The 23709-nt window shown below is 37.6% G+C and overlaps 1 protein-coding gene across 2 annotated transcripts in view; it reads left to right on the forward strand.

Annotated features, from left to right (window-relative positions):
* Nucleotides 1–4570: 4570 nt before the first annotated feature.
* LOC144283783 (alpha-fetoprotein-like) overlaps nt 4571–23709 on the forward strand; it is a 53629-nt gene continuing 34490 nt past the window's right edge. For both annotated transcript variants that reach the window (XM_077848337.1, XM_077848338.1), the window contains exons 1-7: nt 4571–4684; nt 6015–6066; nt 6211–6352; nt 7976–8187; nt 12885–13017; nt 15842–15939; nt 16975–17104. In XM_077848337.1, coding sequence (XP_077704463.1) covers nt 4600–4684; nt 6015–6066; nt 6211–6352; nt 7976–8187; nt 12885–13017; nt 15842–15939; nt 16975–17104 — 852 coding nt within the window. In that variant the 5' untranslated portion in view covers nt 4571–4599. The remainder of the gene's footprint in view (nt 4685–6014; nt 6067–6210; nt 6353–7975; nt 8188–12884; nt 13018–15841; nt 15940–16974; nt 17105–23709) is intronic.

Genomic DNA, 23709 nt, shown 5'->3' on the forward strand with positions numbered 1-23709 from the left:
GTCTATTTTTTGCCAGTACCATACTGCTTTTATTGCTACAGTTTTGTAAAACAGAGAGAGAGAGAGCAAGAGAGAGAGACAGAGAGTATGAGCCAAGGGGAGAAGCAGAGGCAGAGGGAGAAGCAGACTCCCCACTGAACAGAATGCTCAATGCTGGGGTCAATCCCAGAAATGCCAAGGTGCAAAGAAACCAGAGATATGGGAACAAATCAGACCACCCTGCCTCAGGCATCTGAGGTGGGGCCCTTTTATGGCAGTCACATTGTGATCAACAAAGAATAAACAGATCGCAAAATAGAAGGATTTCTTTTTTAAAATTCCCCTGACTATTCGGGGTCTTTTCTGATTCCACACAAATCTTAAAATAATTTGTTCTAACTCTCTGAAGAAAGTCCATGGTATTTTGATAGGGATTGCATTAAACGTGTACATTGCCCTGGGTAACATTGACATTTTCACAATATTAATTCTGCCAATCCATGAGCGTGGAATATTTTTCCATCTCTTTGTGTCCTCCTCAATTTCTTTCAGAAGTGTTCTGTAGTTTTTAGGGTATAGATCCTTTACCTCTTTGGTTAGGTTTATTCCTAGGTATCTTATGCTTTTGGGTGCAATTGTAAATGGGATTGACTCCTTAATTTCTCTTTCTTCAGTCTCATTGTTAGTGTATAGAAATGCCACTGACTTCTGGGCATTGATTTTGTATCCTGCCACGCTACCAAATTGCTGTATGAGTTCTAGCAATCTTGGGGTGGAGGCTTTTGGGTTTTCTATGTAGAGTATCATGTCATCAGCAAAGAGGGCGAGTTGGACTTCTTCTTTGCCAATTTGAATGCCTTTAATGTCTTTTTGTTGTCTGATTGCTGAGGCCAGGACTTCCAGTACTATGTTGAATAGCAGTGGTGAGAGTGGACATCCCTGTCTTGTTCCTGATCTAAGGGGAAAGGCTCCCAGTGCTTCCCCATTGTGAATATTTGCTGTGGGCTTTTCATAGATGGCTTTTAAGATGTCGAGGAATGTTCCCTCTATCCCTACACTCGGAAGTGTTTTGATCAGCAATGGATGCTGTATTTTGTCAAATGCTTTCTCTGCATCTAATGAGAGGATCATATGGTTCTTGGTTTTTCTCTTGCTGATATGATGAATCACATTGATTGTTTTACGGGTGTTGAACCAGCCTTGTGTCCCGGGGATAAATCCTACTTGGTCATGGTGAATAATTTTCTTAATGTACTGTTGGATCCTATTGGCTAGTATCTTGTTGAGAATTTTTGAAAACCATATCTGAGGCATCACAATGCCAGATTTCAGGTTGTACTACAAAGCTGTGGTCATCAAGACAGTGTGGTACTGGCACAAACACAGACACATAGATCAATGGAACAGAATAGAGAACCCAGAAGTGGACCCTGAACTTTATGGTCAACTAATATTCGATAAAGGAGGAAAGACTATCCATTGGAAGAAAGACAGTCTCTTCAATAAATGGTGCTGGGAAAATTGGACATCCACATGCAGAAGAATGAAACTAGACCACTCTCTTGCACCAGACACAAAGATAAAATCAAAATGGATGAAAGATCTAAATGTGAGACAAGAGTCCATCAAAATCCTAGAGGAGAACACAGGCAACATCCTTTTTGAACTCGGCCACAGCAACTTCTTGCAAGATACATCCACGAAGGCAAAAGAAACCAAAGCAAAAATGAACTATTGGGACTTCATCAAGATAAAAAGCTTCTGCACAGCAAAGGATACAGTCAACAAAACTCAAAGACAACCTACAGAATGGGAGAAGAGATTTGCAAATGACGTATCAGATAAAGGGCTAGTTTCCAAGATCTATAAAGAACTTATTAAACTCAACAGCAAAGAAACAAATAATCCCATCATGAAATCGGCAAAAGACATGAAGAGAAATCTCACAGAGGAAGACATAGACATGGCCAACACGCACATGAGAAAATGCTCCGCATCAGTGGCCATCAGGGAAATACAAATCAAAACCACAATGAGATCCCACCTCACACCAGTGAGAATGGGGAAAATTAACAAGACAGGAAACAACAAATGTTGGAGAAGATGTGGAGAAAAGGGAACCCTCTTGCACTGTTGGTGGGAACGTGAACTGGTGCAGCCACTCTGGAAAACTGTGTGGAGGTTCCTCAAAGAGTTAAAAATAGACCTGCCCTACGACCAGCAATTGCACTGTTGGGGATTTACCCCAAAGATGCAGATGCAATGAAACGCCGGGACACCTGCACCCCGATGTTTCTAGCAGCAATGTCCACAATAGCCAAACTGTGGAAGGAGCCTCAGTGTCCATCGAAAGACGAATGGATAAAGAAGATGTGGTCTATGTATACAATGGAATATTCCTCAGCCATTAGAGACAACAAATACCCACCATTTGCTTCGACGTGGATGGAACTGGAGGGTATTATGGTGAGTGAAGTAAGTCAGTTGGAGAAGGATAAACATTATATGTTCTCCTTCATTTGGGGAATATAAATAATAGTGAAAGGGAATATAAGGGAAGGGAGAAGAAATGTATGGGAAATATCAGAAAGGGAGACAGAACATGAAGACTCCTAACTCTGGGAAACCAACTAGGGGTGGTGGAAAGGGAGGAGGGCGGGGGGTGGGGGTGAGTGGGTGACGGGCACTGAGGGGGGCACTTGACGGGATGAGCACTGGGTGTTATTCTGTATGTTGGTAAATTGAACACCAATAAAAAATAAATTTATTAAAAAATAGAAGGAAGCCATTAAAAATGTTATTATCAGTCCTTATTCAAGCCAAGTTGTCACAAGAATGTTAAGGTCACAAACTCCCTGGTCAGTTCTAAATAAAAGACTGTCAGTGGAGATCCATGTTGGTAACCCTGTCAGGACCCCTCCCACTCCTGAGAGCTTTTTCTGTATCCTTGCTTAATAAAATTCTATTGCTTTGCTCACTCTCCTTTGTCCACGAGATTCAATCTTTGACTGTGAGACAAGAACTTAGCTCTCCTGCTTTAAATAGAAGAATAGATTAACTCTTCTAAATAGAATAGATTAACTCTTCTTTAAATGTTTGGTAGAATTTGCCTGTGAAGCCTTCTGGCCCTGGACTTTTGTTTGTTGGGATTTTTTGATTACTGATTCAATTTCATTGTTGGTAATTGGTCTGTTCAAATTTTCTGTTTCTTCCTGTTTCCAACATGGCAGGTCAATCCAAATCCTCCAGGTCTGCCTATTTTCTGAAGTCCCAGGCCTCTGTAACAAGTAAGACTCCCAAGTGTCTCTTGTTGAGGATACTATAGTCAGCATACTAGAATCAGCCCTTGCAAGGATTCCAGATTTGTCTGCTCTGCCAGTAATCATGGCTCCTGGGTGTCTCTGAGTGAAGGATATTCCTGCAGCCCAACAAAGTGTCGTACTTGCAAAGTAGTCCAGACTCCTTTACTTGTACCCTATAGACAGGCTGCATGATGTGTTCTCAAGCTTCCCCAGAGCTTGAAGCTCCCAGGTGCTTCTTTGGCTGGCTTCTCAGTCCTATGGGCAGGCCCTGACTTGGCAGGGAAAATGCAAGTTCTCTGGGTCTCCTCAGATATAAGCCTCAAGAGCTGCATGCACTCGGAAGTGATTTCTGGTTGCCTGTCCTGGGACATTGAATAAGTTCACTCCTTGAACTGATAGAAGAAAAGGCCCAATCTCATTGCTACCTCCCATTTCTCATAGAGCACCTTCAGCACCAGGATGTGCTTCATCTGCACTGTCACTTCTTGACATCTTCACTAGTCCAGTAGATCCACGTGGTACTTGTGCCTGCCCTTGGGTGTCATGATGTTCTCAATCTCATACAGCTACTGGGCTAAGAGCCTGCCTAAGCAGTTGTCTTGGTTCACCCTTGCCAGAGCTGTCAACAGCTCCATGGCCCTTAGACGGACTGCATGATGTGTTCTTGGCCATTTCCAGAACTTGAGTCTTCCAGGTGCTGCTTTTAGGTGGTTACCTAGTATGGCAGGCAGGCCTAGATAATCTTGAGTCCCATTTTCTTTTTCAAGGAATAAGAATTCTGTTATCTGCATAAAGTCATAAAAATCACCAGATTCACAATGAACACTCAATAAGTTAGGTCCCATTTCCTTGGGTTTGCTCCCAAGGCCTATGCTCCCCACTATCTCTAGGGACTTGAAAATGTGCCCAGCACTGGAACCAGGGCTTTAACCATTTATTTGAATCTGTGGTAGTACATGTTTACCTTCCCTCCTACCACTTCAGAACTTTGTACATGTCAACAGGCATTCCCAGGAAATGAAATATTTACCAAAGGTGCTTATTGATTATTACAAGGCCTACATGGTATAATCTTGAAAAAACAAGTAGATTGACATGACTCATTTTAAAATCCAGTATTCATTAATGAATGCCATCCATTAGCAATATTTCTTCATTGCCATGAATTTCTTCAATTTTATCAGGGTTGTATTGGTCTAGAAAAAATATTCACTAGGAAAAGGTTAATTATTAATAGTAATTACTTGAAAAGAGTATAAAGGGATTCCTCAGTTCTTTCAGATGATAGAGCACCTTCTTTAAAGGTTCATCTGGAACAATGAAGATTTTTAGACCTATATGTTTTCTTGTTTTCTTCAGCTACGTTCAATGTCAAACTCTTCAGAGAAGTTTACTAGCTGCAGGTAGGGATCCTATTTACAATCTATACATGCCATGTGCCAGGAGATAAGGCATGATGACTCCTAAAATATATACTTAAATGGAAGAAAAGGCTTATATTCTTCAGTGCTCATCACTGTCAACAGAGTCATTGGAAATTGCTAGAAATTAATTTGTGGAAGGGATGTGAAAGAGAGCGAATATATTGAGGCAACACACACAGAAAGATCTCGTTTTAGCTTGGCTTGCACTCTGGGTGAGGGATCTATACATTTCAAATTTGTGTTTGAAATTGGGTAAACAATTTTGGATAAAGCAACTGTGTTCATAGTAGCAAGAAAAATATTATGACCCACTTTTTTCAGTACCTATTCTGTGCAAGGTGCTGGGCTTGGAGCTTCACATCTATGTTTCCATTGAATCCTAATAACTATCCAATGTGGTAGAGTTTATTTCTGTTTTCTAGGTAGAGAAATAGAAATTTTGAGAGCTTACACAATTTTCCCAAGGCCACACTCAATATAAGAGCTAGAAGTTGAACTCAGAGTAACGGACTCCAAAGCTTTTGTATTAATAGCGATAATAATGTTTCTTTATTTAACAGAAAGCTGTTCAGCTCTTAAGAAACCATTAGTATAAGAAGATATTGTTTTGTTGAGTTTTTTAAAAGATTTTATTTATTTATTCACAAGAGTCACATAGATAGAGGCAGAGACACAGGCAAAGGGAGAAGCAGGCTCCATGCAGGGAGCTGGATGCAAGACTCGATCCCAGGATCCTGGGATCACGACCTGAGCCAAAGGCAGACGCTCAACCGCTGAGCCACCCAGGTGTCCTGAGAAGATATTGTTTTTAAGAGAGAACTTGTAAGTGGAGGTGATAAGAAAGATAAAGTTGATAGTAAACCCAAGATGCTTGAGATGCTGTCTTTGCCAAATGAAGCCTGGCAAAGTGCTAATATTTATACGTTTGCTCCCAATGTTTAATTTTCTTAATATTCCTTGGATACGCTAGTAGCTTCTAATACAAAGAGTTAAATAGCCAAATAGCCAAATCATGTTAATTAATTCAGATGTGTCAACACAAGTACATGCAACTCATTTGTAAGCAAATGACAGATTTCAAGTACACAGTATATTTGAATAGAAATAAGTTATTTACAGAATGCAGTTGAAACACAGGTGAAGGTATATTCTAGCAATTCATTTTAATTTTGATGGCAAATAAAATAGGTCTGGAAGTTTATAAGTGAATAAATATGGATTTCAGAATTATAAAGGGAGATTTCAATTTTGAAAATATCCTCTTAATGCAAAAAAAAAAAAAAAATCTCGTTTTTTTTTTTTTTTTCAGCCTTGCGCCACATTAATAGCCAGAATTATCTGCAGGAGAACTTAAGAGACATGTGAGTCTTATCAATATTCTCTTATCTGAAATTTGAAATCACGATTATTTCGGAAGGGGGAGAAGGGCATTGTTATTTGATCTAACAATAACGGAGGAAGAGTTTGATTTTATCTTTAACACTCTTACAAGTGGTATGTTTCAGCACCAGCATTATGGTTGCTCAGTTTCTTCAGAAGTTAACTTATGAAGAAGTACAAACCATAGTTGAAGAGTTGGTAGATCTAACAGACAAGTGCAAGATTCTCAAGCCACATGAATCACCGTCAGAATGCGCTCACCAATTGGTAGGTAAATCATGTTTTGCCTTTCTCTCTTTTTTTTTTAAACTAAAATTCCAACCAAAAGGTGTTATCATGAAGTGGGATGTTGAATAATTAGGTATGAAATTTTAAGGAAACAATATGTATATCAATCACACTCAAAATATAATCTTTGTAGGTTTATAAATCTACAGTTTTTCACTTCATCTCTGAGGGCTCAGACTCAGAGAACCCAAACACTCAAGAGAATGAATTATAACCTAGAATGCCAATTTGTTCGTTTAAGTTGGTTGCTTTGCCTCTCTCACTGGAATATTGTTGTCTGACATCCTCATATAAAGGTCCCTGGGAAATCAAAGTACTAATTTTAAAAAGTTTTTAAAAATACTTGAAAAATAAGAAAGAAGTGAATATTATTATAGGCCTTTTTCTTAGCCAGCAAAAAATCTTGGGGATTACTACTGTCTCATAAAGTATATCTATCTTGTGATGAGCAAATTTTGATGAACACTAACATATTTGTACAATCCACATATTTTTTGGATCACTTATATCATGCCAAACATTTTAAATTACAAATTAATAGTTTTCTTTTTTGTCAGTAAGTTTTTTTTTTTTAATCCACCTTCTTGGGGCTAAAACCTACCCACCTACTTACTAGACTCTTAGTAGACATAGAAAACCATCAGTCTTAGGACACCTGGGTGGCTCAGCGGTTGAGCGTCTGCCTTTGGACCAGGGTGTGATCCTGGAGTCCTGGGATCGAGTCCCACATCAGGCTTCCTGCATGGAGCCTGCTTCTCCCTCTGCCTGTGTCTCTTCCTCTCTCTCTATCTGTGTCACTCATGAATACATAAATAAAATCTTTTAAAAAATCATCAGTCTTATTAGAAACACATTTTATTTTATTTTTAAACACCATGACCTTAGCTGAAATTCAGAGTTAGCTGCTTAACTGACTGCACCACCCAGGCGCCCCTAGAAACACATTTGAAATGAAGTTCTCCTAGTGACTAGTCTCACTTATTTTAATAGTGATTCCTTTTTAATTCTACTTCAAAAGATGGCCTTTTTTTTTTTTTTTACCTTTATCCCCTAAATCTGGGCATGTATTGTTTGAAGTTTGTAGCATCCCACACATTTACTGCCACTCAAAGGTATTTGAAAAGTAACTGAATTATTACATTTTCATTTGAACATTTGACACTGAATACATACTGTCTCAGAGTTCAATTCTTAAAATAACTTCCCATGGAAACCAAACTAAAAACAATTAGGAAGCAAGGAAAGAAAACTACCATCTTTTTCTTTCTTGGTGGATAGTTACAAGAAATACTTTGATTTTGCTGGGCTCTGAAATTTTGGCTTCTGTTTAATGCCTTTTAATGACTATATGAAAACATATTCAAAATCACAATTATTTTGGAAATGAAAGAATGATAAATTCCATTTAGCCCATGTCTAACATGTGGAAATTTAGACTTAAAAACATAAAAAACTTCTGCTCTAGAGAGCTATGTCCAGGGATTACTAAATACAGAGTGTATGATCATATGCTCAGGGGACTTTTCTTATAATAATCCTTTACCTTTCCTAAGAGTGTAGATCACACCTGCTTCCCCTTTACATTATTATTTCCTCCTGCAGATGACTACTTTTCTGGAACACATTTGTAATAACCAAGGAAAGGCTGAGAGACAGGAGTTTTCTGACTGTTGCAATATAAATAACAAAGCAAGACTCAAGTGCTTCCTATTATACAAAAAAGATGATGCAGATGACAGTGATGTATTCCAAATTCCAAATCCTGAGCAGATCTGTGAGACGCACAAAGAGAATCAAGTGTCAGTGAAGGAGAGGTAAGCCATTTCTCTCTGAAGAAGAGTGTTTTCAAATTTTGAAGACAGGTCTTTTTTTATATATATGGGCCTCTGAGAACACAATGCTTTATTACTTGGAATTAGAGTAAAATTTTGAGCTACAATATATATATTTTCTCCCTCAGAATGACAGTTACAACCTTAGTGAAACCAGACAGGGCATAGAAACATCTGTATGTAGAACATTACAAATGACTAGGACAAAAACATTTTTAAAGATAATTTTAAAAATGACTAGGACAATGTGAAGGACCCATCTCCTTAGGTTAAATTAGTCAGACCCGTAGCAAATGATGTTGAAAGGTACAGCAAGTAAGCAGAGCATAATACACAGAGAGTACTAGGGACAGAGAGTGGGTGATAGCTCTGGCAAGGGGCTGGCATTTGGAAGATCCATCAAGGGATAGCAGAGAGTGTATCTGATAGGCTTGGTGAGAACTAGGAGTAAGTGGCAATTGCAGATTAGACAGAGATGAGTTTTCTGCTCATAAACTCTCATTTTATAATTCCCACCTAGAGTGGATAGCATTATAGCAGATGCGTAGGGAAGGTCTTATTTCGTTTTCCTAATGAGCAAAGAGGTCTATCTGTTAAGAGTGGGGTATGAGCAAGTGCCTGGGTTTAGAGGTAGGTAACCAATGCCTAGAGAGGTAGAAATGACAGGAGAAACACAAGACTTCAGTTCTCAAGGAATGCAATTCTAGCTGTCTTATCAAGACAGGCTCAGATAATGGGAATAAGGCAAAGATCTGATGCTTGTTCTAGAGGGCAAGGAGCATGGTGATGATTTGATTTCAGATTTTAGACATGAAACTTTTGATCAGAGATAAATGAGCAGAGTGACTTGATGCCGAATTACATAAACTACTTTAATTCACTTATTTGGGTACAGAATTACTGAGCCTTGAAGAAGAAATTAATTGGACCTGGATCCTTAGGTAGAAAGGACTAGATCCCTAGGTGTCTCAGTCGATTAAGCATTCAACTTTTTATTTCAGCTAGGATCATGTTCTCAGGGTCTCGAGAATAAGCCCTGCATACAGCTCTGCAGTCAGGATGGGGTCTGCTTAAGACTCTACCCTTCCCCGCTGCTTGAGAGAGAGAGAGAGAGAGAGAGAGAGAGAGCGCAAGCTCATTCTCTCCCTCCCTCCCCCCAATCTCTCTCTCTCTCAAATAAATAAATCTTACCAAAAAAGAAAAAAGAAAAAGAAAGGACTAAGAGACTGGGGGTTGGGCAGGTTACAACCTGTCTGGCATTAGGGGCAACTGAATGGGAACCAAAATAGGACCCAGCTACCTATTTACTATGATGCTTCCATTCTAAGAGAGAATTATAAAATCAGGTTTGGGTTGAACATTCAGAGATTACAAAATCTAACCTATACTCAGACAGTGAATCTAATCTCTTCTTGAATATTTACAATGAAGTCAATATAAGGAGTTATTTTAAACGCTAATCTTAATATGCAGACAACTATAAATACTCAGAGGAAAAATAATTTTCTAATTACTTGTCTCATAATTATAAGGCAACAACTTCATTTAATTCTCAACCAAGGAAACAGTAACCATATATCAGAGCTGGGAGGAAAAGTCAGCTATTTCAGATTTTTCAAAAGACGGCATAGTATACAGATACACAAAACCATCGTTACTGTATCTTTGGATTATCTAAGGAATTTTCGATAACAGTTTTAATTTATTATAAGCTTCTATTGAATATCTGACTGTAGAAACCCACTTCTAATTAAGTGTGACCCTATGATATCTTACTATAGGGACATTTCATTTTTTTAATGTCTCTAATTAGTAGAAAGCTTTTCCTTATATTGAGTTAAACTTTGTCTTTGGAGATTTAAAATTAGAATTGGCTCATATTGAGTATCTTCCAAGGGAACTAAGTTACCATAGTACAAAAATGAACTCTTAATTCAGCATAGACAATAAAGAGCAGAGGTATTGAATGGCTTTGGTGAAATTTGGTATTGACAAGAGAAACACAAGGCTTCAGTTCTCAAGGAATACAATTCCTTATGTTAGGAGGCAGCTGTATGTTGATAATACCAGTTCTGTCGTTCTGTTTCTATAGGTTGGGCTTGAGAGACTCTGCTGATAGAAGCCCATTGACTAAACTTCCAGGGCTTTGAGGCTGCTTAGTGAGAGTGAAGAGGAATTTTTTGGGGGGATGGGGGGAGGGAGGATCACAGACCTACTTTTCTAAGTATTGTTAATGAATGATGTTTGGTTCTATTATTTGGCCTATTTTTCCACCTCCATAGTTTGCGGATGACTTTTTTCTTTATAGGTTTTTAAAAAGCAAAAGTAATAATACTTTTACAGGGTAAGCTAACTTTAGTGTGGTAGCAAATAATCTCTAATTTTCAGCAGCTCAGTATAACAAAAAAACAGAATTTTTTTTCACTCATGCTATCTGTCCAATGAAAATTGGTAGGCAGTCTGCTTATCATAGTCACTTAGGGACTTAGGTTGACAAAGATACCATCTCAACACTTACTTCCTTGATTACTATGGCAAAGGAAGGGGATAATAGTAAATCATGTATTGCTTCTTAAGCTTGTTTAGAAACAGCACTCATCATTTTTACTCACACATCATTAACCAGCAAGTCACATTGTCATACCTCATCTCACAGGAGGCAGAAATGTGCAATCCTACCATTTGCCTGAAAGGAGGGGAGCTGGAAATATTTGGTAAACAACTCTACTGGCAACTGCCTCGGTCATCCACCCACACACAAAAAATGATTTTCTACCTTTAACCGAAAGGAAATGTTACCACAGAATTGCTACACACCAGTTGTTAGATAAGGTGTCTGTTGACGTTTGGTTAGCGCTTCAGGTCTCCTGCAAATCTTGTCTTTATTAGGGCCCCAGGATTTGTATCTGGGCAGAGGGCAGTAACAAATACTCTTCTGATGAAGTCACATATGGATATAGTCCCTGACCCCAGAAACTCTAGCCACCTCCTTCGGTTATTGTTTTCTAGACCCTGCAGCACTAAGGGATTTCTATAAAATATTTTAAGCATTTCCTTGGATATTTGTCATGAGATACCATTGCTTTTTCAATCATTTCAGGGAGGGCAATGGTAGCAATTTTTCATTTGACTTCATTGGCTTCTGCAGCTGTATTTTTCTCTAGGATCCCAAAAGGACTTGGAGTTAGATCCCAAAGGAGCAGGGATATAGATTTATGTATTATCCAAGGAACTGGTGGTGGATGGAAGTTAAAACAAGAACCAAGTTCCTATTCTATCACTTCCTCCATTATCCTTTCAATGTTGAAAACCTGATTTTCTGGTGTCACCATTTTTCTGGTGATATAGGCCAACTCTACAGACACTACATCTTAAACTTGCATTAAGAATAGTATTATAATAATCAGTATGAGTCTTGAGTGTTACTTTCATTTCGTTTTAATTGGCTATCCTGACACTTGACATCTCATCTCTCTCTATCTTGGCTCAGCTGCTGACAGTTCTCCTCCCACGGGTAACCGAGGAAAGCAAGTGTTTCCAGCTCTATATTATCTGGAGCATGTGTTTCCAAGGTCATCGAAATAGAAAAAAAGAGAGCAGGGAAAAAAAAAAAAAGAGAGCGAGAGCAGGGAACTGTGCTGAGACATTACCAGCCACACCTCAAAGCATTGTGGAGCACATTCATTCACATTTCATCCTCCAGAATTCAGTTACATGTTCTTGACCTAACTGCAAGGGAGTCTGGAAAAGGAGTCTCCCTGTGCACACGGAAAAAGAAAATGGATTTGCGTGAGCATTAAGCCAGTTTTTGCCTGTAATGTCATCTGGGTTTTTGTTTTTGTTTTTAATTAGAGAGACAGTATGAGCGTTTAGAGGGAGGGACAGAAGGAAAGGGAGAGTAAGAGAGAGAAGGCCAGGCAGACTCTGTGCTGAGCAGGGAGCATGACATAGGGGCTAGACCCCAGCACCGTAATATCAGGACCCGAGTGGAAGACAGATGCCTAACTGACTGAGCCACCCAGGCACCCCGCATGCCTATAATGTCCTCTTGTTCAGTAGTTTTGCATTTGTGTCTGTGGGGTCTTTAAGCAAACTTTGCAAAAATAGGAGGAGACATGCATTATAAGTGAAAGGCAGACCTGATGCCCAGGCTCTGTGTGTGAGGGATAAATGAACTAGAGAGGGAAATAAAGATGGGGGCTTAGGAACAAACCAAAATACTGAGGGACACATCTTGGAGGACTGGCATTTCCTAGTCTAGAAAGAACTTCTGGATGATCTTGAGAGACTCCCCTCACCCCACTAATAGCTTCTAAATTTAATCCTCCTGCACCAGATGTACAATCCTGCATTTACAATTCATTTTGGCCTACTGAACTTTCTATCTTCCACTTCTTCCATTTATATAAAAATGACAAGTTTTAATTACTTTTTCTTTCCCCACCAGCCTGGAAGTCACAATTGGTCACTTTCTGGGCATTCTGTGAATGTCTAATTTCATAGTGATCTGTCCAGAGTGACGTGAACACGTGATGATGTCTTTACATAGTATAGTGCTATCTTATCTCTTTCATCATGAAATTCTAGAAGTTTCAGGTCGACAAAACTAAATGCAGAAACTGTGTTGACACATGTTCTTGGATTCTAAATTACACAACTTTGTATTTGCCAAATTACAGGTACATTTATGAAATGTCTAGAAAGTATCCATTCTTGTATGGACCCACTATTCTGACAATGTCTGCTTGCTATGAAACAGCTATTCACTCATGTTGCCAAGAAGAAAATAAAACTGAATGCTTCCAGATGAAGGTAAAATATTCATATGTCAACTGTTATTTAGAGCCTTGTTCTGCGGTGTGTGGACTGTGTACCAGCAACATACGCATTACCTGGCGTCTCATTGGAAATGCAGAATCTGAAGCTCTTCTCCAGACATACGAAATAAGACTCCATTGTACAGAGATACTGAAGCAATTCATATTGTTATTAAAATTTGAAAAGTGTGAATTAGCATAGACACTACTTTGTCATAAATATTTAATATTCAAGTTACCATTGTTGCATATCAAAATACCCCAAAATTTATTGACTCAAAACCAAGGATCATTTTATTATCTCTCATGATTTCTGTGGGTCGGGAGTCCAGGAAGGGTTCATCTGAGCAGTTCTGGCTCATGATCTTTCTTGTGGTTGCAGTCAGACAACGGCTGAATTTAGGACTCCGGGGGCCTGAATCACCTAGGGGCTAGTTCAAGATCTCTTTCTTCTCCCAGAATCTCAGGGCCTCTCCACGTGGTCTTGGTTAGTTTGGGATTCCTCGCAGCATGGTAGCTTCAGGGCAGATGGATTGCTTACATGGCCAAAGACTTCAAGAACGCATATAATAGTGGCTAAAGCAGAAGTCGAATGGCCTTTAATGAACTAGTCTCAGAAGTTACTTCTGTCATACACTATTAGTTGAAACACCATAAAACCTTACCAGTTTGAAGGGGACAGTATATATACTGTACCTTTTGATTGGGAAGACTGTCAAAGTCTCATTGTAAGAAGGGCAAGGAATAGAAGATATCCCTACAGCAATCTTTGGAAAATACAATCTACCACACTTAATTTTAACCATGTAGCCTTTCTCTTTCATTGAATGGATATGAATCAGTGATTAGTTCTATGATAAAAGTACTTTTCATGCATGCTCGTTTCAGGATTTAAATATTAACATAAAATGACCATCTTTACTAGAGAGGGCACCAGATGGATTTTCCAAAGGTTGTACTGAAATGAGTAGTAGTTTGATAATCATTTTGATGAATTCTCAAGATTAAATACAGGACCACTTTGTTCTTACTGTTTTCTTTGATCTTCTCAGTGTAAAATTATTTCATATTCTTCAAAACCCCTATTTCTCTATTTCTCTAAACCTATTTTTCATATTGAGCTCCTCTTTGTCTGCTTTCTGTAAGAAATTAAATAATATATCTAAAGAGTTTCTGTCATATGCTAAGTACTCAATAATTATAGCTATTATCGTTAAAGATAATATTAATGATATCATTATAATATATAGCTTTAATTTATATTATATACTTTATATATAAATATATTTATTATATAAATTTATTATCTCCCTCTCTGTTTGTTCCCTAGTGACTCCTTCAGAAGTCAATTTTGAATTCCTAAGCAGGACAGTTTTTTTGCTTTTTGGTTTATATTAATTAAAAACAGAAAAACAAATGATCATGCACACTTATGTCTTATTACTTCACATTTCTAAAGAATGAACGTTTTTGTAGAGGTTAAGTTTTTTTTTTTTTAAGTAACTTGTGCTTACTCTTTTAAGTTACAAAGTTTTCTTAATTTTAATCCTTCTCAGTGGAGAAGTTTCCTTCATGTATAACATGCACCTATAAAGTTACCTTAGAGTTCTTCCCTCCTCTATCCTACTTTATGATCTTTACAGTATTGCTGATACCAGGATGTCTATTCCTAATGGTTCTGGCTTCTTCTCAGGGAAAATGACATAACCAAGTGTGTAAAAATTAAGTCTATGATCAGAGAATATGGTTTATGAATTAAGTCTTCACAGACTCTTGGAGAAGTAGACAATCTTATTTGTACTAGATTTTAAATGGGTAGAATACAACAAAATAAGGATTAAAGTAATAATTATATTTATAATTGATTAAAAATATAATTAGTTATATTTAATAATAATTATTAAATTATGATTATTGTGCCAGTTTTGTGGTTTGAATATTACTTTTGTGTATATTTTTTTAATTTGTTCTTAAAAATAGTACTCTAAGGTACAGTTAGCCAACTGGTCATTATAATGTTTAAGTGAAAATATAGAGCTGTTCTGAAATTTAAAAATATTGCTAATATTTCCAACACATAGAGATACCAATTTTAGATTTTTCCTTTTGTTCATTTCTCTATCCACAGATTTTCTTTTGTACGTTGTGATCATACTGAAGACTTAAACTTTCTTTTTAGTAGAAGTATAAATTTTGTCAAAATTAATGTGCCATTATTTACTTTACCATCACAATGTTGAGACACATTTTATTTGTTTCCAAAATTTTACCATCATAACAAAATATGCATGCTCTTCTTTTTGCATAATTATGTTTTTATTTATGTAGAAGAATTTATTTGCAATAGTTTCAAAAGTAAAAATCCTGGGTTAAAAACTATGAACATATTTGTGGGGGAGGGGGACTTCATTAATGTATATTGCGAAACTGGAGCATATATTTTAGATAAGCAGTAGGAGACATGTCTAAGATGACAGAGCTAGGAACTTGAATAAAAACAAGATACAAGTATAAGACCTAATTGAAATGTATTCCTTTGGCTCTCTGGACTTTTGTTTGCTTAATTTCATGTCTTCTTTTCATTCCAAATGTTTGAGGTTCTAGAACAAGTGATTTCTGGGAAGTAAGATACTATTTTATAAAACCAACCAACCAACCAACCAACCAACCACATTTGATCTCTTTTAAATAAGGCAATAAGGACTTTCTAATTCTGAGGAGATAAACAACTTGTACTTTCCTTTCTTGTTTACTGATTACACGAGTGGCTTTTTCTGTTACTACCACATTTCTGTGATGAGTTGTTTTTCTAATTACAGCTAGAACCCATCAGAAAATACATTAGAGAAATATCTTGGAGGCATCACCATTTATGTGAAATTGGAATTAAATTCAACCATAAAGTAGCAAAAGCAGTGTAAGTTACTGATTGAGATACATGAATTTTATTGCTTTTGGATTACCCCATTTGATCAAACTCATGTGAAAAATTATTTTTCTTTTATTTAATAATGTCTCTCAATGCAAACTTGTTTCCTTTCTCTACACATATGCTATTTGCCCATTTGATAGGACACAGAGAGCTGGGCTTGAGACCGCCCAATCCTTCTCTCTACCCACTATCTCCTGCCTCAGTTTCTTCCATCTGGTCAGATCCCTTAGCCTCTGCCTTTAGTGCACAAAAGATTCTGTACATGAAGATGCAGGCACTTAATTGTTCCACATGATAAAGGCTGGAAGACAAAATATTTTCTTTCCTCTGAGAAGATAGGAAAGATTTTGGCTCCAGTGAAATGCAGAACAGAAAAATTTAGTGGTGTTTTGTAGGTGTTTTGATGGAAGAGTGTGGGGTGAGGAGAATTTGTTTTACTCAGTGTGCCTATTTCCTGGTCCAGATTGTATTTCTGTCCAAGTTTACCTGTGAAGAGATGTATCTTCCCTTATATCACCTCCTTTCCCAATCTGGGACAGCATTGGGCTGCACGGGAGCTTAGTTCTCCTTACAAGGCAGTCTCATTTTTCCTCTTGCCAGAGACATTTTGGGGATGTTGCTCAGCTGTCAATAGGGAGAGGCAAGGGAGACCCAAGACTCTTGTAATCATTGTCTTTATGATGAAGAATTTTACTTGGAAATTCAGGTCAGATAAATTTCCAAGTTATCCATCTAAGCAACTCAGCTTCTTTAAGTGATAACTTCAATGATGAAAATGACTATGTTTTGCATGATTATGAATTGAATGGTGTTTGTTTTATGATTTAGATCTTTGTGTGGCTCTGAGTGCTATCACTGAAGAAATAGAAGGCATTTAAAAGTATATATTTAAAATATACTCTCTTCATCCTACATTTGCAAATGTGTTTCTATTATTTTGGTTACTCAATGAACTAGAACTAATTTTAGAAAGGATTGAACTCAAAATATGGTCTAAAATGTACTTATTTTTCTTTTCAGGGAATTGGTTCTGCTGACTAAAAAACAACCAAAAACTAACTTTTCTGAAATTGCCAGACTGGCCGTGTATATTAAAAATCTGCATCAGACATGTTGTGAAGGAGATGTAGTCGCATGTGTACTTGGCAGGGTGAGAGCCTCTCCTTTCTTAAAATTCACTTCAGGCTTTAAAAAAACTTACAATTCTAAAAACTCTAAAATTCGAAACAATAACAACAAACCTTACAACTCTTAAAGAAAGGTGACCATGATATGTAATGAATCTAAAATGAAGTAATGAGCACTTCTCAATATTACCAGTAGAATTGACAGTAGTGTCTCCCCTCTTCTCTCATCCCAAGTCAGGCAATGATTTTTTTCTTCCTTCCTTCCCTACTTTTCTCCTTCTACTCCTCCATCTCTTCCTCCCCCACTTCCTTTCCTCCTTACTTATCCTGTCCTTCTTCACTTTATTCTGTTACTCTTTAATTTTTAGAGCTGACCTTTAATTTCCTTAGAAATAGGGTTTGTATTTCATTCATCTTTGAATCCCAAGAATTGCAACTGAGGGCCCAGGCCATATCAGCCTGGAGGATAAAAGAAGCATGAAGACAAAGAGGTCGGTGTGGGGTTTGGGGGCATGGACACCATAGAATTCCCCCGCCCCTCATCCAAGTGTAAAGTCTTCAAATGCCAGAGAAGGAAAAATTTTAACTGTCAAAAATTCAACGAGGCTTTAGTAAATCACAGATTACAAGTCCTGTTCTTATTATTTCCGCAAATTAGAACATTGATTAATTTTCATCATGATAAATAAAACCCAGGAACAAAGAGAAGCTAGAATCCTAATTTCATGGGGATATCTATGACTCTTATGGACAGGAGCCCCCACCTTCAACTATTTTAGTCCCATTCCATGAAAGATTAAAGGATGTGAGTAACAGTGGAAATTAGAAATAGAAAGCCATTGCATAGACACTCAGTAGAATCCCTTGGATTCTGCAGCCTCAACTATTTACTTTGTAAATGGAATGGAATGGAGCCAGGGTCAGACCACACGTATTCTTTGGTACCATTGTGGTTGTCAAATCAGTGCCACATTCAGCCCTACTGCTGGGAAAGGTGACAGGAGCCACTGCTACTTTCATCTTGGAGATAGACAATATAATGTTGTTCTTGAGTTACTTTCTGTATGGCAGTAATCCCAACTAGTGCTGGAAGAAACACTACCTTGCATACTTAGAAGGAGTCCTGGCTTTTCAGGACAGGCAATTAGAATGTTATTTGCATGAAGGTTGGGTGAACTTGGGAGTAGAGTTAAAAGAAAGTGGAGGCCTGACAGACGCAATCATAGTTAAAGAAAATAAAACAAAATCTCTAATATCCTTTAAAACATAAATAAGGAGCCTCGGTGTCCATCGAAAGATGAGTGGATAAAGAAGCTGTGGTCTATGTATACAATGGAATATTCCTCAGCCATTAGAAATGACAAATACCCACCATTTGCTTCCACGTGGATGGAACTGGAGGGTATTATGCTGAGTGAAGTAAGTCAATCGGAGAAGGACACACATTATATGTTCTCATTCATTTGGGGAATATAAATAATAGTGAAAGGGAATATAAGGGAAGGGAGAAGAAATGTGTGGGAAATATCAGAAAGGGAGACAGAACGTAAAGACTGCTAACTCTGGGAAACGAACTAGGGGTGGTGGAAGGGGAGGAGGACGGGGGTTGGGAGTGAATGGGTGACGGGCACTGGGGATTATTCGGTATGTTAGTAAATTGAACACCAATAAAAATAAATTAAAAAAAAAAATAATACCTATGCCAAACCAGTAACTCCATTTCTGGTTCTACATCATGTCAGGAATGCCAGAACAATCTTCAATGATTTCATTGTATTGGCTAGTATTCACAGACAATATAGATAACTATAAATGGTTCTAGTATTCCTGTCTTGGTCCAAACTTTAAGGAAACAGGTTTAAAGTTACTGGCTTGACAACGGTATTGTTTACATGTTAAGGGATTTTTCACTCTTATTTTAGAGGTTTGAGTTTTTTAAAAGATTTTATTTATGTATTTGAGAGAGAGAATGTGCATGTGCATGAGCAACAGAGTAGGGATGGGGGTGGGGGTGGGTAATGCGTGTGAGGGGAGAGAATCCTAGAGCAGACTCCACACTAAGCACGGAGCCCAATGAAGGGCTCCATCTCATGGCCCTGAGATCATGACCTGAGCCAAAATCAAGAGTTCCACGCTTAACCAACTGAGCCACCCAGGCATCCTGAGGTTGTTTTGTTTTAATTAGTTTGATTTCTGAACATTAGTAAATGTTTTGTTTTCTTAGGATGATCATTTGATTTCCATTTAACTTATCCATTGGTGAATTATATTTAAAGATTTCTTAATTTTTAACCATCTTTAGGTTGCTTAAATCAATTTAATTTTGTTATATTTCTGGATTTTACATATATATAATTTTCAAATTTTTGCATTTCTGTTTACATAAAATTGGTCTAGAACTTCCAGTATTTGGTAGTCTAGAACTACCAATACTTTTGGTATTCAGTTATGCTAACTTCCAAAAATTACACTGTTTTTCCTTTCAAAATCTCTGAAATAACTTCATAGTATTGAGAATTACCTGCTTTGTGAAGGTTTGAAAGAACTTGTCCATGAAACTGGAGCAGGACTGGAGACAGAAACCTGGGTGACAGCTTTTCCATTTCTTTTGCTATAGATTTATTTTGACATTTTTCAGTCGATCCTCACTACTTATTCACGCACTTGTGAATTCACCTATTTGTCAAAATTCATTTGTAAGCCCCAAATCAGCACTCAGCACTTTTATGGTCATCTGCAGGCTGACCGGTGTGTGCTCAGAGCCGCGAAGAATTGGGAGTTGTGTGATGCCCATAATCCTGGCTGGGGGGGACTACTGAGTCAACAGCCCTAGGGAATGCCTTCTTGTTTTAGCTCTCATACTGTAAATAAGTGTCCTTTCTGCAGTCTAGTGCCACATTTTTCACATTTGTGTGTGTGTGTGTGTGTGTGTGCGTATGTGTGATTTAGCTGTTTGAAATGGCCCTCAAGCATAGTAAGTGCTGAAGTGCTGACTGGGGTTCCAAAACACAAAAAAAGTCATGATGTACCTTAAGGACAAGCTAATGTGTTAGATGTATTAGTTCAACATTAACAAATCATCAATACATATTAAATAAGGGGTATTTAAATAGAAACACACATAAAACAAGGCTATATCTTGATCTGTTGACAACAAAAATGTGACAGAGGCTTATAGGAAACTAGTCTTGGATTCCCCTTAGAGCTGATGAGTTCGTATTCACAAATTCAGTGAATTTATAACTGTTGTGACTAATGAGCATCAATCAAATGTTGTGACTAATGAGCATCAATCAAATGTTGTGACTACCATTTTTCGGTCAGGTTTTATAATATACATTTTTAAAATAAAGTTTCCTTTATGAGCATCTTCTCACTGAGGTATTGGGTTCTACATAATATTGCTATTGGATAACTAAAAACATCAAGCATATAATTATAGTTCTTTTCTCCATGTAGTTGCATTTTCGCCTTTATTTAGCTTTGCAAAGGTCCTACCTAATGTACTGGTCTTCTCCCAGGGAAAGTTTTTGGACTTATTTACTAATTCTGCTAGGTTTCTGCTTTTAATTTTATTAGCCTTCTCAGGTTTGTGTAGCTGTTTTTAGTTCAGTTGTTTGGATTGACTTCTTACTTTTTCTGTACTCATTCTTTTTCAATAACATTGTTAACAAGAATGATTTCAGTTGAACATCATTTCTTTGATACACTATTTTCCAGTTTGTTTATTTATTTATTCATTTTAAGAATGTTAATTCCAAGATAGTCAACATAGTGTCATATTAGTTCCAGGTATACAGTGTAGTGATACAGCAATTCTGTGCATTACCCAATGCTCATCATGATAAGTGCACCTTTTCTACTGTTTATTTTTCATATTGATTTAATTGTCTTTTTATTAGAGTATTTCTCCCAATGCTTTTAGGAATGATACATGGGTTATTTATTACCTTTGAACTGTATGTCCTAGAAAGTTTTCTATACTTATCACTGCTTATAACATTACATGATACTTCACAACATCACATCAATTCAAAAAGCAAGTAATCTGTATTGTAGATGTTAATTTTTAATGTTAACTCTACCTAATCACTCAGTCAACATAATTCAATTTTACATTGCCGAGTTCTCTCTCGTTCTTTGACTTCAAAGCACTATTGGACCAACATTTTGGGGTTGTATAATAATTGCTATAGTACAGACTTTTAAAAAAACAATTTCTTTGTGCCAACTGCTAATTCTAAGCACTTCACTCTTATTCAGAAAACACTTTTTTAGTACTTTACCTGTGCCAGGCTCTTTTTTTTCTTCCTAATAATTATTAAGCCATTTAATTCCCATAATCTTAGCAAGTATTATTTTAACCCCATTTTATAGATGAGGAAATTGAAGGAGAAAAGGCTAAGTACCTTGCCTAGGTCACTCAGTTGGAAGATAGCAGTCAAGACTAGAAATCAAGAAGTCTGACTTCAGACCCAAAGCTGTCAATCACTGTACTGGTTTATTTTTCCAGTGATGATTGCAGAAGATGATAGGGAGAAAGACTGTATTCTTACAGTTTCTTTCATCAATTTTCTTCCCCCTCTTTTTTTTTTATTGGAGTTCAATTTGCCAACATATAGCATATCACCCAGTGCTCATCCGCCAAGTGCCCCCCTCAGTGCCCGTCACCCCATACCCCCACCCACCTCCCTTTCCACTACCCCTTGTTCATTTCCCAGAGTTAGGAGTCTCTCATGTTCTGATATTTTCACTCATTTCTCTCCTTTCCCCTTATATTCCCTTTCACTATTTTTTATATTCCCCAAACGAATGAGAACATATAATGTTTGTCCTTCTCCGATTGACTTACTTCACTCAGCATAATACCCTGCAGGTCCCTCCACGTTGAAACGAATGGTGGGTATTTGTCGTGTCTAATGGCTGAGGAATATTCCATTGTATACATAGACCACAGCTTCTTTATCCATTCATCTTTCCATGGACACCGAGGCTCCTTCCACAGTTTGGCTATTGTGGACATTGCTGCTATAAATGTTGGGGTGCAGGTGTCTCGGTTTTTCTCTGCCTCTGTATCTTTGGGGTAAATCCCCAGCAGTTCAATTGCTGGTCGTAGGGCAGGTCTATTTTTAACTCTTTGAGGAACCTCCACACAATTTTCCAGAGTGGCTGCACCAGTTCACATTCCTACCATCAGTGCAAGAATGTTCCCCGTTATCCACATCCTCTCCAAAATTTGTTGTTTCCTGTCTTGTTAATTTTCCCCATTCTCACTGGTGGGAGGTGGTATCTCATTGTGGTTTTGATTTGTATTTCCCTGATGGCAAGTGATGGGGAGCATTTATTTTCTCATGTGCTTGTTGGCCATGTCTCTGTCTTCCTCTGTGAAATTTCTGTTCATGTCTTCTGCCCATTTCACGGTTGGATTGTTTGTTTCTTTGCTGTTGAGTTTAATAAGTTCCTTATACATCTTGGAAACTAGCCCTTTATCTGATATGTCATTTGCAAATATCCTCTCCCATCCTGTAGGTTGTCTTTGAGTTTTGTGGACTGTTTCTTTTGCTGTGCAGAAGCTTTTTATCTTGATGAAGTCCCAATAATTCATTTTTGCTTTAGGTTCCCTTGCCTTCATAGATGTATCTTGCAAGAAGTTGCTGTGGCCAAGTTCAAAAAGGGTGTTGCCTGTGTTCTCCTCTAGGATTTTGATGGAATCTTGCCTTACATTTAGATCTTTCATCCATTTTGAGTTTATCTTTCTGTATAGTATAAGAGAATGGTCTAATTTTATTCTTCTGCATGTGGCTGTCCAATTTTCCCAGCACCATTTATTGAAGAGACTGTCTTTCTTCCAGTGGATAGTCTTTCCTGCTTTTTCAAATGTTAGTTGACCATAGAGTTGAGGGCTCATTTCTGGATTCTCTATTCTCTTCCATTGATCTATGTGTCTATTTTTGTGCCAGTACCACACTGTCTTGATGACCACAGCTTTGTAGTACAACCTGAAATCTGGCATTGTGATGCCCCCGGCTCTGGTTTTCTTTTTCAATATTCCCCTGCTATTCGGGGTCTTTTCTGATTCCACACAAATCTTAAGATGATTTGTTCCAACTCTCTGAAGAAAGTCCATGGTATTTTGATAGGGATGTGTAAATTTCCCTGGGTAGCCTTGACATTTTCACCATATTAATTCTTCCAATCCATGAGCATGGAATATTTTTCCATCTCTTTGTGTCTTCCTCCATTTCTTTCAGAAGTGTTCTGTAGTTTTTAAGGTATAGATCCTTTACCTCTTTGGTTAGGTTTATTCCTAGGCATCTTATGCTTTTGGGTGCAATTGTAATTGGAACGGAGTCCTTAATTTCTCTTTCTTCAGTCTCATTGCTTGTGTACAGAAATGCCATTGATTTCTGGGCATTGATTTTGTATCCTGCCACTCTGCAGAATTCCTGTATGAGTTCTAGCAATCTTATGGTGGAGTCTTTTGGATTTTCAATGTACAGTATCATTTCATCTGCAAAGAGGGAGAGTTTGACTTCTTCTTTGCCTTGTATTTCTTTTTGTTGCCTGATTGCTGAGGCTAGGGTTTCTAGTACTATGTTGAATAGCAGTGGTGAGAGTGGACATCCCT

This window comes from Canis aureus, chromosome 14 (genome assembly GCF_053574225.1).
Source record: "Canis aureus isolate CA01 chromosome 14, VMU_Caureus_v.1.0, whole genome shotgun sequence".
NCBI classification, from domain to species: domain Eukaryota; kingdom Metazoa; phylum Chordata; class Mammalia; order Carnivora; family Canidae; genus Canis; species Canis aureus.